This window comes from Pelophylax lessonae (genome assembly GCF_965119305.1).
Source record: "Pelophylax lessonae genome assembly, chromosome: 13".
Taxonomy (NCBI): Eukaryota; Metazoa; Chordata; class Amphibia; order Anura; family Ranidae; genus Pelophylax; species Pelophylax lessonae.
The window spans coordinates 55,350,557-55,364,641 of NC_138780.1; the positions used below are offsets into that span (position 1 = coordinate 55,350,557).

The window sequence follows — 14,085 nt, forward strand, 5'->3', positions numbered from 1 at the left end:
TAGATTCTTCCCCGCTCTGTCTCTCATCGGATTGTGCCCCCGACGGACTGCGCACGCGCCAACCCCAGCAGATCGGTAAAATCAGCTGGAGTGACGTCAGTTACAGAGCATGCGCAGTCCGACCCGGGCATTATCCGACGGAGGGCATTTTTCGACACGACACCGGCAAGGAAAACTGAAGGTCCCCTTGGACCTTCAGAGCGCATACGCTGCTCGCGTGAGCGGCTGCATGCACTGCAAATATCTCCTAAACCGTGCCGGTTTAGGAGATATTAATTGTACCTACAGGTAAGCCTTATTATAGGCTTACCTGTAAGTAAAAGTATCAAAAAGCGGGATAATACCGCTTTAAGGGGACAAATCTTCCGGTCCAGAAGTGGTTATAATTATACGAATCTGCTTTATGAATATTGAACATCGCCCAGGGAATTCTCAGTAACTTTTTGAGCCCTTCTATAAAGATCCCATAACATATTGCAGTTTAACAATGTCAGAGATAAAGTAGGACGCCGATGAGCCGCAGTTTCTCTACTGGTTACAATTTCAATACCCACTGCTGTTTTCTGACAGCTTTCCTAAACGCGACCTATGCCGTCCTCCATAGGCTGTATATAAACTATTGTACACTGAGCAGCCGCTGTACACTGCTAACTGTCACGTGACTAGGAGTTCCTCTCTGTCACATGACCTCGTACATCTTAGAAAAGCTAGTCACATGAGATGTTAAGGAAGAGCCGTGTTAAGGAAGAGCACGATGTTGTAGACTCATGTCGGAGGCGGAGGTACCGGAGTAACATCGCTGTGTGAAGTATGGCGCACTCGTTCGGGGAGGAAGAAGTAGCTTCTATGAAGTCTATGTGCAAGATCCTCTGCCTATGTCTTCGGAGAGGACACTGGGAGCTTGCAAGGGCCTGCCTGCCTGCTTTACATAGGAGTCCTAAAGCGGGAGAGATAGAGGATGTAGTAAGAAGTCTTGTGACAGCTCCGCAGTTGCTGCAGTGAGTATGGAGGGGTCACTGATTTGATTGGCACTGTCTGATTACATAAGGCTGGGCACTGATGACCATGGTATATTAATATTCCAATACAAAAAGCCCTGGAAGATTTTACCCCCTTCCTGACCAGGGCCTATTCTGCGATTCGGCACTGCGTGACTTTAATGGACAATTGCGCGGTTGTGCGACGCTGTACCTAAACGAATTTGACGTCCTTTTTTCCCCACAAACAGAGCTTTCTTTTGGTGGTATTTCATCACCTGTGCGATGGTGTGTTTTTTTTTTTTTGATCATGCGCTATAAAGAAAGAGCGACAATTTTGCAAAAATAACAATATTTTTCACATTTTTTTTTTATATGAAATTCCCCAAAAAAAAAAAAATGTAAAAATCAAAATTTTTTAACATTTAGAGGCCAATTTGTTTTCTACTACATATGTTTGGTAAAAAAAAAAAAAACGCAAAAAGTGTATTTTGATTGGTTTGCGCAAAAGTTATTGCGCTTACTAACTACGGGAAAGATTTTTGTCATTCTTTTGTGTTTTTTTTTTTTTTTTGCGGTACTGCGACATTGCGGCGGACAGATCGGACCCTTGACTGACATTTTTGACACTTTTGGGGGTACCAGTGACATTACTACAGTAATCAGTGCTATACATATGCACTGTTGCTGTAAAAATGACACTGGCAGGGAAGGGGTTAACATTTATTGGAGAAGGAGGGGATAAGTGTGTCCTAGGGGTGTGTTTCTAACTGTGCAGGGATGTGGCTGTGTGTGTAACAGCAGAGATCTACGATCCTACATAGCAGGACCGTATGATCTGTGCTGTTACACAGGGGAGAATGATAGGCGGCTGTGTTTACATCAGCCGCCTGCCTTTCTCCCTCTGTAACCAACGATCGCAAATGACCGGCGGACATCGGGTCTGCCGGTCACACGCGCGGGGATCAAAGTGAGGGGGCGGGAGCGCGCGCTTGCCCCCTATTGGCTCGCAGGCTAGTGATGTACCGGTACGTCACTTTGCTTGGCTGGGGCTGACCGCCGCAGTATATGTACTTGCGGTGGTCAGCAAGCGGTTAATGGACAATTGCGTACTAATGCGACGCTGTACCCAAATAAAATTGATGTCATTTTCCCACAAATAGAGCTTTCTTTTAGTGGTATTTGATCACCTGTGTGATTTTTTTTTTTTTTTTTTTTTTTTTTTTTTTTTGAGCTATAAACAAAAAAATGACAATTCTGGAAAAAATATTTTCACTTTCTGCTATAGAAACCCCCCCCCCCCAAAAAAAAATATATATAAAAATCAAACTATTTTCATAATTTTAGGCCAATTTTAATTCTGCTACATACTTTTGGTAAAATAAAAAAATCTCAAACGTATTTTGATTGGTTTGTGCAAAAGTTATCGCGTCTACAAACTAGGGGAAGGATTTGTCATTTTTTTAAATTTTTTTACTAGTAATGGCCGCGATCAGCGTTTTTTTTTTTTTTTTTTTTTTTTTTTTTGGGATTGCGGTGGACAGATCGGACCCCCTAACTGACATTTTTTGGGGGGGGACCAGTGACATTTTTTACAGGCAGCTGCGATAGAGTGGTGGTGATTAGTGATACCTTTGCTGTCTTGCGCTGGTCTGGTGATTACCAGGAAAACTGTTGCTGGTTTCACTGGTCTGGTGTTTCAGCAGTCAGGAACACTGTTTGTAGCTACACTGCTCTGGCAATACTGTGACTGGTGTGATGGTGATTGAAGGCAGTGTGACTGGCTGCATTATTAGGGCCCGCTCACACATAAGGTTGAGGGGTGGTAAAACATTACAGTTGCGTAACGTTGTGGTTTCACCTCCTCCAACTGCTACCCCTTTAGCTGTAGAGAAACAGCTGGGGGGGGGGGGGGGTGGGTGTACATATGTCGTGGTTATCACACTTTGCTTTACAGACGAGGCAAGAATAATACCCCCTATGTTCCTGCCGATTTGCAACCCACTCAAGTGAATGGGGGCACTTGTGTGGGGTTCAAGGGTTTAAGGCAGGCAGTGAGGAGGCACGAGTGATCGCTCTTCAAGAAGTGTTTGACAGTTTATCTGAACACAGGTCGCTTTTTAGAGAGCACTGCACATGTAAAAGAGGAGGGACTGGTATGGTGGTAAATTGGGACACTGATGGAGGCTGTACTGGTCTGGTGATCTTGGACTGCTGTGGTGGCTGGCGGATGGCTGGCGGTGATCACCATACAGCAAGGCAGTAAGAAGTCAGTACAGTGACCCTGTACTGTTCGGTGTGGGATGTGATCTGTGGGTGACCGGAAACTGGTCACGTGCTACAAACATGCAGCCTCTGTGTTTACAACTGTGATTGGTCACAGCGTTCACACGGTACAGGGCCAGTGTCAGGATTAGGGAGGTCATTTTAATATACCCTTGAGATTCTAGAAAGCTCCCGCCTGGCTTTTTTTCTACAGTGGCTGGGCAAGAAGTGGTTAAACTGTCTGGACAATGTTGGACAAATCCCCATTTCTGACCTTACAGCCAGGACTGGGTTGTTATGGGCCGATGCTTCAGAAATCCAGATCTAGAGTCAAGGGTAATCTTTCCTTCCATCGGTTTAGAATTTTTTTTTTAACCACTTCAATACCGGGCACTTTCACCCCCTTCCTGCCCAGGCCAATTTTCCCCTTTTAGCGCTGTTGCATTTTGAATGACAATTGCGCGGTCATGCAACACTGTACCTAAGCCAAAGTTATGTAATTTCCCCCCACAAATAGAGCTTTCTTTTGGTGGTATTTGATCACTGCAAGGTTTTTTCCTTTTTGCTAAACAAATAAAAAAAAAAAAAAAAAAACGAAAAGTTTGAAAAAAAAAGTTTTTTTGTTTGTTATACAATTTTGTAAATAAGTTTTTTTTTTTTTTTTTTTTTTTTTTTTTTTTTTTTTTTTCCTGCACTTATAGGCGGCACTGTTCGGCAGCACTGATAGGCGGCACTGGTGGGCAATAATGGGCACTGGTGGGTGACACTGATAGATGGGGAGAGCACTGGTGGGCAGCACTTATGGGGAGGGCAATGGGGGGCTCCCTGAGCCCTGATTGCCATCCCTGGTGGCCATAGTGGGCATCCCTGGGGTCATGGGTGGGCATCCCTGGTGGTTCTAGTGCCCCCCCGAGGGTCTGCACTGGTAATCAATGATCTGATTACCAGTGCCGACCCCCCCCCCCCTGTAAGGGGATCCGCCGATCAGCGCTCCTTTACTCGTGCCTGTCAGGCACGTACTGAGGAAAGCCGATCAACGGCTCTTCCTGTTTACTATGTGACCAGCCGTGATTGGACACGGCTGGTCACATGGTAAGGAGCCTACGTCAGTAGGCTCTTTACCGAGATCGGAGATGCAGGGAGTCAGACTGACACCTCGCATCACCAATCACTTCTCTGCGCTCCCCCGGGGGGCGCCCAGAGCGTATTATCCTGCCGCCGTCATGACGTCCGGTCAGGATAATACAACCACATTCCCGCCGTCAATCTGCTATAGGGCGGGCGGGATGTGGTTAATGACAGATGTCAGCCTGAGAGGCCGGGGAGTAGTCATGGATGCCCTTTTAGGGCAAGGGACAAGATCACCTAGGAGGCGTGTCTCCTGATCTATATACTGGAGCAAAAAAGATTTGTCTGTCTCTCCAATGCTGGATTTAGACTTCAGAGTCCTACCAGTATTCAGAAGTGTGGCATATATTCCAGGGCTACCATATTCCGAACTGGCTGGAATTTTACATTCTAGCCCAGGCCGCCGTGCACACACCAGGTATGGGAGTTTGGCAGGTGGATGCCATCAATTGTCAGCATCTGTATTCGAAAGATTGGTCTCTCTATTCCAGCATGTGTTAGACACCTGTCACAGGTGGAGGGCACAGTGAACACTCTTTGTCTTCCCCTTCTACACAGTGCAGTCTGGTATACACATTTGGGGCTCATGCATACTGGGTGTTTTTGACGCTACTCTTAGGAGCATCAGTCCTATATTTTTTTTACTACCACTGAACTTCTCTGCATGCTATCCTATGTAAATAAAAATAAAGCTGCGCTAAATTGAAACAGTGTATATGAATGAAAAACACTGAAAAAAATATATTGTTAGTGACAATAAATATTGAGTACAAATAATATTGTGACACAATTAATCCCAAATATAGTGAAGATTGAAAAAATACTCTAGAAAAAATGTGCAAAAAATACAACGCAATATAAAAGTCCCAAATCTCTGCGTAGAAGAGAAGTGAAATGAATAACGAATGTCCTCCACCGATAAGATGTAGAATATTCTTTCACGGTGCTTAGTACGCAAAGACCCAATCATGCGCTTACCAGAGATCATAAGACAAAGAGCCTGATAACATCAATCTTAGTCAAGGCTATCGGATAGGTGGACCTGGAACAATTGCTGGAAAGGTCTGTATGTATGTATGTATGTATGTATGTATGTATATCGCCCTCAAGCGTTGTATGCCCACAACGATGTCCTCAAGGATTACCATGCGGAACACAAAACAGCCTCCATAGCGTGATATTGTAAAAACCACTGTTTATTGTAAAGTATATAAGTAAACTCACATTTGAGAAGATAAAAAGCGCTATCACAAACAGCCGGCAAAAGAAAACACCGTCGCCCGTCCTTCCGGGTTGTTGCGTGGCAACATCAGCACGACAGCCCCCACGCGTTTCGTCACAGATGACGTCTTCCTGGGGGTACTATGTGCTCATGCACACAGGCTTTCAGCAGCATTTTGTGGCAGAAAAAAAACGCCACTGCCAGTGCGTTTTGGAGCAGCTGCGTTTTGTCAGGTAAAACGCTGGCCGCTCCTAAACTCTCTTAACCGGTGCAAAGTGCCTGTATCCAGTATTTTTTTTATTTCTTTTTCAAAACTGGAGGCTGCCGGCGTCCTTCACAACCAGTGAATAGCTGGTTGTTGAGGAGCGGACTAACAAGCCAACTGCCTCATCCCTAACAGCGGATGACTCATCAGTTGTCAGCGGAGTTACCGGCTGATAGCTAGATGTGCACAAGAATTGCTGGCTATAAAACATTGAGAGAGTGTGAGCCCCACCAATCCTTACCAGTCCCTTATCTGAGCATGCAGCCTGGCAGGCCAGGGATGGATGGGATGAGCGAGCGCCTGCCCCCTGAGCAATACCAGGCCAAATGCCCTCAACACCTTATCCATCTTGTCAAAGCACCTTGATGAGGACAGGGGCCTCTTCCCCATGACCCTGGGCTGGTGGTGGTTCTGGGGGTGCAGGGGGTGACTTACTGGAATCTGGAAGCCTCCTTTAACAAGGAGGCCCCCTGATCTACCACCCCCCTACTTTTTTTTTTTTTTTTTTTTACTTTGAGGGGAATCCTGCTAACAGCTGGCGAGTCATCGGTTAAGAACGTGGCGGCCGCTCCTTAACAACCAGCTAGTTGTTGCTAAACTCTGGCACAGAAAGCAGTAAAAGCAAAAAGGCTCAATATGAGTGTTTTTGTTCTGAAGTTTTTCTGGTGTTTCTTGAAGCTCCTAGTGTGTAATGGCACCTTTTAAGCTTCATCTTCTGAAGCAAGGCCTGCTTTTACCTCAAATTTCACTATTGGTTCATTACAATGATGGGTGACCTGACCTAAAGTCAAGTGTACTGACCTTTTTAATATATCTGCAATTAATAAATGATAAATGCTTTGTAGAATTTAATTTTCCATTTTTTTTTCTTGCAGATGCATTGAAAGCCACACTTCTCAGCAGGTGGCCTGGTTCTGGCTTAATGCACTGGAAAGTTGGCTTGTAAGGTCAAGTGTAAGTATTTTTTTCCATAGATTTTGTTTACTGATTAACATTATTGATGAAGGTTTTTTTTTTTTTTTTTGTATTGTGGATTCAAAATAATGGGAAAAGTGTTTCCGTAACTGTTGTGTGGGTCAGAGATCTCTACGACTAAGCCCTTGTGGGAGAAATGCGGCAGAGGGGTGGATCTTAGGCAGGACTTTCAGAATTTTGGTGTATGTGCCAAATAAATTATTTCATGAAGCGTGACCTCATCAGAATGCAGCCTTGTTTATTGAATCAGTGGCAGAGAATCTGCTATCTCATTCGTTAAGGACCTACGTTCAAGAGATAAATCAACAATTCTACCCCTTTACAAAACACTAGTATGGCCTCCTCTTTAATATACAGTTTTGTTGAATTAGAGTTCAGCAAAGGGCAACAGAGTTAATAAGGGCACGGAGGACCTCATCCATGAGGATCAATTGCATAGATTAGTTATTCGCTCTGGAGAAGCGCTTAAGAGAGGGGATATGCTTACAATGTACAAATATATCAGAGGTGACTTTAGTCACTTGGAGAACTCCCTCTCCGAATGTGGAAAGCTCTGTTGGATGTTTTTTTAAAGGAAGGAAATTTGGTCTGAATTAGGAGTGTATATATGTTCATCAACATCAACAGTTTGCCCTGCAGAGTACCCTTCAAGAAGGGGAAGCGTCCTGCCTCATCCACCCTCTAGTCCTTGGACATCCAATTAGTCATACACGAGAGTAATATACTCTCCCCGTCGGACCTCCAAGTAAGGTGCTGTGAGACGCTTGCGGGTATCTGCAATTACCTAGATTGGGGTGGTCAGTACCTCTGAAATGTGTCTGCTGCAAATATGGTACGTGTGCTTGCTCTCTCCATAGGTCTCTCAGAACCCTTCAGACCTTCTTTTTTCAGGGATATTAAGACCTCTTCCATTCCAGGACATTGCCTATACTTAGGTGACCCTGGGATAGGCTTGATGTTAGAATATATTGGTCGCTCAAATCTCAGGTTGCACATCTACAAAAAAAATGTGGTCAGTAGCAACAGAAGCTGTGGAGGCAGGCGGGAAACATTAAAGAAGTACAGCCAAAGCTGGTTTGGCTGTACTTTTCCTATGGGTTACAGGAGTGCAGTCCATTTTTGCACTCCTGTGACCCGTTTTCAGCAGAGAGCGGTCTGAAGTCTGCTCTCTGCGAACGTTAGTTGGCTCGGGCTTCATCCTGACCAGAATCGGGATTCACCCACATGCCTGGACCAGCACCTGGCTCAGTCTCAGTGGGCCGTTCCCACCCCCTCCACAGCCCTGCGATCCAGTGAGTGAGGAGGGGGCAGAGCAGAGAACTGCTGACTAACCTAATACTAAACCACATCATAAGAACAAAGCCATACTATGTGACAAAGAATATTTTCACAATTGAGTGCCTCGATATGCAGCTGTGCAATAGTGACCCATCCCTATGCAGCAGCATCAACCTGAAGGAAGTAATTACCAAAGCAAAATGAGGGGCATGACAGTCCGGGAAGACTAAACCATAGTTATACTGGGACGGCTGAGCAGTGTGACACGGGCAGGAGGTACACTGAGTTTTGTCAGTCAGGGATTCACACAACTGTTAACAGCATGCAGTCGGGCCAAATATCCTCAACTGGAGCCCCCAATCCATCGGGCAGCCCCTCCAGCAAGAACCACCCATCCCACTCCAAAAGTAGACCCAGTCTGCATCAGAGACATTCCCAAAGATCTTGCTTTTCTCCCCTCTGAGGCAGAGAGCCTCTGCGTTCAGTGCCCCCAAAGTTTGGAAAAGACAACTGCTATAATTACCTGAGTTTTTCAAGCTGTGATTGAGGTAGCAAAGTCTCTAGGTCATGCACACTACAGGCCCAATATCCATAGGGACAAAGCAAACCTGGGAGAGAGGAGTTTTTGAGACAGAGTGAGCAACCATCCAATCATGGATGCGGACGGAGTACCCCATAATGTTAAAAGCGTCCGCCGGACAGCAGGGGCAAAAGTTTGTCCAGATAAGCTAGGGGTTTCTTCCAGAGAGCTCCTGAACTATTCAGTGTTTAGAGATCCTTGGTGGGAAATGAGAAAATGGTAGGGTACTCTCTATTCTGATTCCAATAGAGGAGATAACCAGTCAGGGACCTCTACTGCCACGACGTCTAGAAAGAAGAATAATGCATGTAGCTTATCCGAGGAATGAAGAAGGAACTTTTTGCAGTCTTTCCAGACTTTGAACAGATAACCCCAGCTGCACTGTATGTAGCGTTAGCTGTGCGCATGGTTTGCAAGAGGGAGCAGAACTGTCTCCTCATGGCAAGAGGGTGGTTCGACAAGTCCTGGTAGAAGGGGATGGAGGCCCTGCCAACTCAATAGATTTCTTAGCTACTCCCCTCATGGAGAAGCTTTCATACAAAAAAATGGTTGCGACACAGGACGTTCCGTTTAATGGAGCGGTTTTCCAAATCGCTGGGGCCTGACACCCTATAAGCTCTATCTAATTCTATAGGGGTTGATATCTCCCTATCCAGCGGAGTGTTTAGGATCCATTGGACCGTGTCCCTGAGATCCGGATCCCTAGTCTCTTTAGGGTTTGCGAGGATACAGACATTCCATCTGCTCCAATTTTCACCATTGTCAACTTTAAGCCAGAGCTGTATTCGCGTTTGAACTTGGGAAGCATGTGCCTGTTCTAGTGCTGCTAGTCTTGCAACCACACTTGCATGGGAGGTCTCAAGTGTGAGGACTCTGGTGTCTACCTGATGATTCACCCCAGCAAGCTCTTGTGTTTAAGGGTGCCCTCGTTTCCCAGTGCCAGGGAGTCTAGTTCAGAGCAGGAGGTAAACCTTTTCTTAAGCTTGTGGCTTGATAATGTCAGGAAGTCTCATTTGGCTCTGGAGCCTGTTGCACTTAGAGAGGCATCTGGACAGCAAATGCATGTGGTGTCTGTGACTAGTGTTGTAAGGCTCTAGGCAAGGTTCCCCATGCCTCTTTGTCGGAACTGGCTACATTCCCGCTGGCGCTCGCTATCTGTGGGTCGGTGCCATATTGGATTCAGCTAGCGGGGTGATAACACTGTGTAAAGTCTGCCGTAGGAAAGCTGCAAGGGGTCCTGAAAGTCTTCTAGCCTTTGTGTCACAGCGGCTGATATGGCAAGCTATCAGCTCTAGATTGTGGGTGCCCAGAGCTCCTCCACCACAAATCTTCACAGAACCCCGCCACCCCTAGTTTTCAGGTTTATCAATCTTAGTGAGACCCATTTTGGTGAGCTCTTTAGGGAGCATGTTTTTAACAAATGTCTGTTTTTGAATTTTGAATGCACTGTTGCATGTGAACAGTCTGTTCATTGGCTGGTTGAGATTGATATCAAACAAAAAAATTGGATTTGGGCTCAACCATTCTTTTAGTACTACATGAATCAAACCATGTGACAACTCCTGGCTGACTAAAACGCAACACCTTTGTTTTCCTTAAAAGCTTGTTTCACAGACCCTGAACTTTAACGCACTGTTAACCAACCAACGGGTTCCCACATATTGTAATCACTCTTATATTTTCCATCTATGCAGATGCATATATGAATGACCATTGCACTGACCACCAGCTTAATCATGCATATGCTAAAGTTGAATCAAAAATAAAAATCCAGACTGGCTAGTTTAATGGACTACATAAACAGCGAGCTTGCAAAATGTGAATCTGCAAAGTTTAGTCTCCTGGACTGGTAAATACAACGCTATTAGTGCAGCTCAGGGGAAAGGTAGACACAATGATGGAATCCACAGCTTAGAGATGGTATAGGTCTACAACTGTGATTTATTCCCACAGATTTTGCAGTTATGAAGGGTGCAAGATGTGGCTGTATTAAATGAATAAGACTCCTAGACAAACCAGTGCAGCTCTAATGTTGCAGATCAAAAATGTAACCAATATCCAGTCCAGTTTGATGGATGTATTATGTTGTGGTGCTCCATTTTGTTCTAGAAATCTAGAGGAAGAGTGGGCTATATTATAATGAAATATCTATTCATGATTTATCATCCGATGTTCAGTGGTGCCCCCTTCACTCCCTCATGCTGCAAACTAGGGTTACACTGATACCGGTATTGGTGCCAATACTAAGCATTTGCGTGAGTTTTGATACTCATGTAAATGCCCCTGATACCGGAATTGACGTCAGCTTGGGGGCTGACAGTGGAATCGGTAAGGGGGTCCAGGGCAGCTGCGGTGGCTGGGCTTCTCCTTGACCCCCCGCCACCCACCCGGCCTCTCTGTGGCCGGCTACCCATTTAATTCCCTGCACTGCCTGGGGGGGCTGAGACTAGTTTAGTTGACTGTGAATGGGAGAGGAGACCCCATCGCTGAGTCTTGGGATAGGTGTCACTGCAGACTCCACGGACTGCAGAAAAAGCGAGTGCTGCTTTGTCAGTTCACCTGTGATGGGAGGATGATTTGGTCTCTCGATCGCTCTCTCTGGATCGGTAGGGTGATATCTCAAAATAAGTAGCTAGCTGCCATAACCCTGAGTACCTTTTTTTTTTATTTTTTTTTTTTTTTTGTTAGGTGGCCGGCTGTCCCATAAAAGTGATCCCAGTGGCGAATTTGCCATGGGATCACCTTTTATAGGTGGCGGGAAAGGCGGCCCCCCCGCTTCCGGTTGTTTTCACGCTTACCGGAGTCATTTTTTTTCCCCCCTATGAGATCTACAATCAACTGCCCGGCTGGGCGACCTGCTGGATAGCTAGATTTGTGCTGGGTCAGCCACAACATAACCCCACTGGACGGGGCTGGCATGCAAGGTAAACTCCTCGCAAGGTTGCATGCGACTGGGTCTTTGCCCAAGTCGCAGTGCTCCTCCTGGCCGAGGGGGGCAGATAATATCAAACTTTTATAAGCCACAGTATGCAACCCACTTTTACACTAAATAAAAAAAAAAAATCAGGACCAGGAATCGCTTGTTTAGCTGTTGGTAGTCTTTTCATAGGCATATTACATCAATCGTTGGATTATAATAGTCTGAGAGGTTCCAATAGTGTATGTTTAAATGTTACCGAAGATACCAAATGGGAGACTGTTAATATTGAGACTAGATGAGCAGTTTCTAGCCGGATACAATGCCTGTATAAATATAAATGTGGCATACTGCCAGGTTCTGTCCCACCATGCGGATCCCTCACCCATCAGTGTCAATATGGCTAATCGCTCTGTGTTCCTGCCACTGGTTTGATCAGCTGAGGATGCCAAGCTCCCCACTCACTATAGAGCCGCTGTTTAAATATGTACCCCGACCGAAGAGTACATGCCCACGAATCGCAGGCGTGAACGTCACTCGTTCAGATGCACAATTGCCAAACTCGCAGTGCGGTGCATGCGCACTGTAATAATCAAAACAGCCACAGAAGGGACAAAGCCCTTCAGTGTCCGAATTGCGCCGCCACCTAACACAGGGAGTGAACCGGAAGGTCCCTCCTGTGTGAGCGAGTAACGGTGCTACCAGCCGCATCCTCATTAAGGCAGGGGCCCCTGCAGTACCTCCCCCTGTCGGATCCCCAATCCCCTCCTGCAAACATGCACCTCAACAAGAAAAATTTGTAAATCCAAACCTAGAAAATTATAAGCAGACCACCATAAACAAAAACAAATTCAGAAGCCTTTTTTAATTTCTAACAATTGACAGCATTTTAATGCCGATAGTTAGCCATTGCCAGGATTCATTGCCAGGATTCACAAATAGAGTTCAAAAGATATACTGACCATGACTGTATGGTTAGTAGTAATAAACAGGACTTGCCACCATGGCTAACAGAGGGGGAAATCAGGGAAAGACTGGATAAACTTAACACAAACAAATCACCAGGCCCGGATGGCGTACATCCGAGAGTGCTCAAGGAACTCAGTATGGTTATATCTAGACCACTGTTCCTGATCTTTGCTGACAGTATTAGGACAGGAGATGTACCAGGGGATTGGAGGAAGGCTAACGTGATTCCGATATTCAAAAAGGGCCAGAGACATATCCCGGGAAATTATAGGCCTGTCAGTCTGACATCAATAATATGTAAACTTTTGGAGGGGATGATAAGGGACTATATCGTAGAGTATGCTAAAGACAACAACATCATCAGTAGTAACCAGCACGGGTTTACAAATGGGCGTTCTTGTCAAACCAATCTCTTAGCATTCTACGAGGAAGTGAGCTGTGAGCTAGATAGGGGGAGACCAGTGGATGTGGTGTACTTGGATTTCGCTAAGGCGTTTGATACAGTTCCCCACAAGCGCTTAATTTATAAAATAAGGTCTGCAGGTATCGACAGCAGGGTTTGCTCTTGGATACGGAATTGGCTAAAAGGCCGTGTCCAAAGGGTAGTAATAAACAGCGCATACTCAGACTGGTCTGAGGTAGTAAGCGGGGTGCCCCAGGGCTCAGTCCTGGGACCAACCTTGTTCAATTTATTCATAAACAGCATTGAGGAAGGGATCAGTAGTTCGTTATCAGTTTTTGCAGATGACACAAAATTGGCCAGGGCAATAACTGCACAGCATGAAGCAGATATCCTACAGAATGACCTGGACAAAATTACGGAGTGGGCAACGACATGGCAAATGAGGTTTAATGTGGAGAAGTGTAAGGTTTTGCACTTGGGGACCAAAAACATAAAAACACAATACACGTTAGGAGGGGAACCCTTGGGGGAATCAAAAATGGAGAAAGATTTGGGAGTCTTAGTTGATGATAGATTAGGCAACAGCATGCAATGCCAAGCGGCAGCTTCCAAAGCCAACAGAATATTAGCATGCATAAAGAAAGGGATGTATTCCAGAGATAAGACTATAATCCTTCCACTTTATAAAACTCTGGTCCGACCGCATCTGGAGTATTCTGTCCAGTTCTGGTCGCCAGTCCTCAGGAGGGATGTGTTGGAGCTGGAGAAAGTCCAGAGAAGGGCAACTAAACTGATTAGGGGGTTGGAGGACCTTACCTATGAAGAGCGGCTGCAATCGCTCGATTTATTTTCCCTGGAGAAAAGACGTCTGAGAGGGGACATGATAGCAATTTATAAATATCTTAATGGGGATCTCAGCTTAGAAGAAAAGCTGTTCATTCGAAGGAATTGCATGAGGACTCGAGGACATACAATGCGATTAGAGGAGAAGCGTTTTAACCTCAGGCAACGTGGGGGGTTCTTTACTGTTAGGGCTACAAGATTGTGGAATTGTCTACCACAAGAGGTGGTTTCTGCGGGTAGTATGGTGACTTTCAAAAGACTCT

At 45.6% G+C, this 14,085-nt stretch overlaps 1 protein-coding gene across 1 annotated transcript in view; it reads left to right on the plus strand.

The window, feature by feature from the left end:
- Nucleotides 1-778: 778 nt before the first annotated feature.
- ZFYVE26 (zinc finger FYVE-type containing 26) overlaps nt 779-14,085 on the plus strand; it is a 1,347,068-nt gene continuing 1,333,761 nt past the window's right edge. Inside the window, exons 1-2 of the mRNA XM_082275187.1 lie at nt 779-998; nt 6,733-6,811. Coding sequence (XP_082131313.1) covers nt 811-998; nt 6,733-6,811 — 267 coding nt within the window. The 5' untranslated portion in view covers nt 779-810. The remainder of the gene's footprint in view (nt 999-6,732; nt 6,812-14,085) is intronic.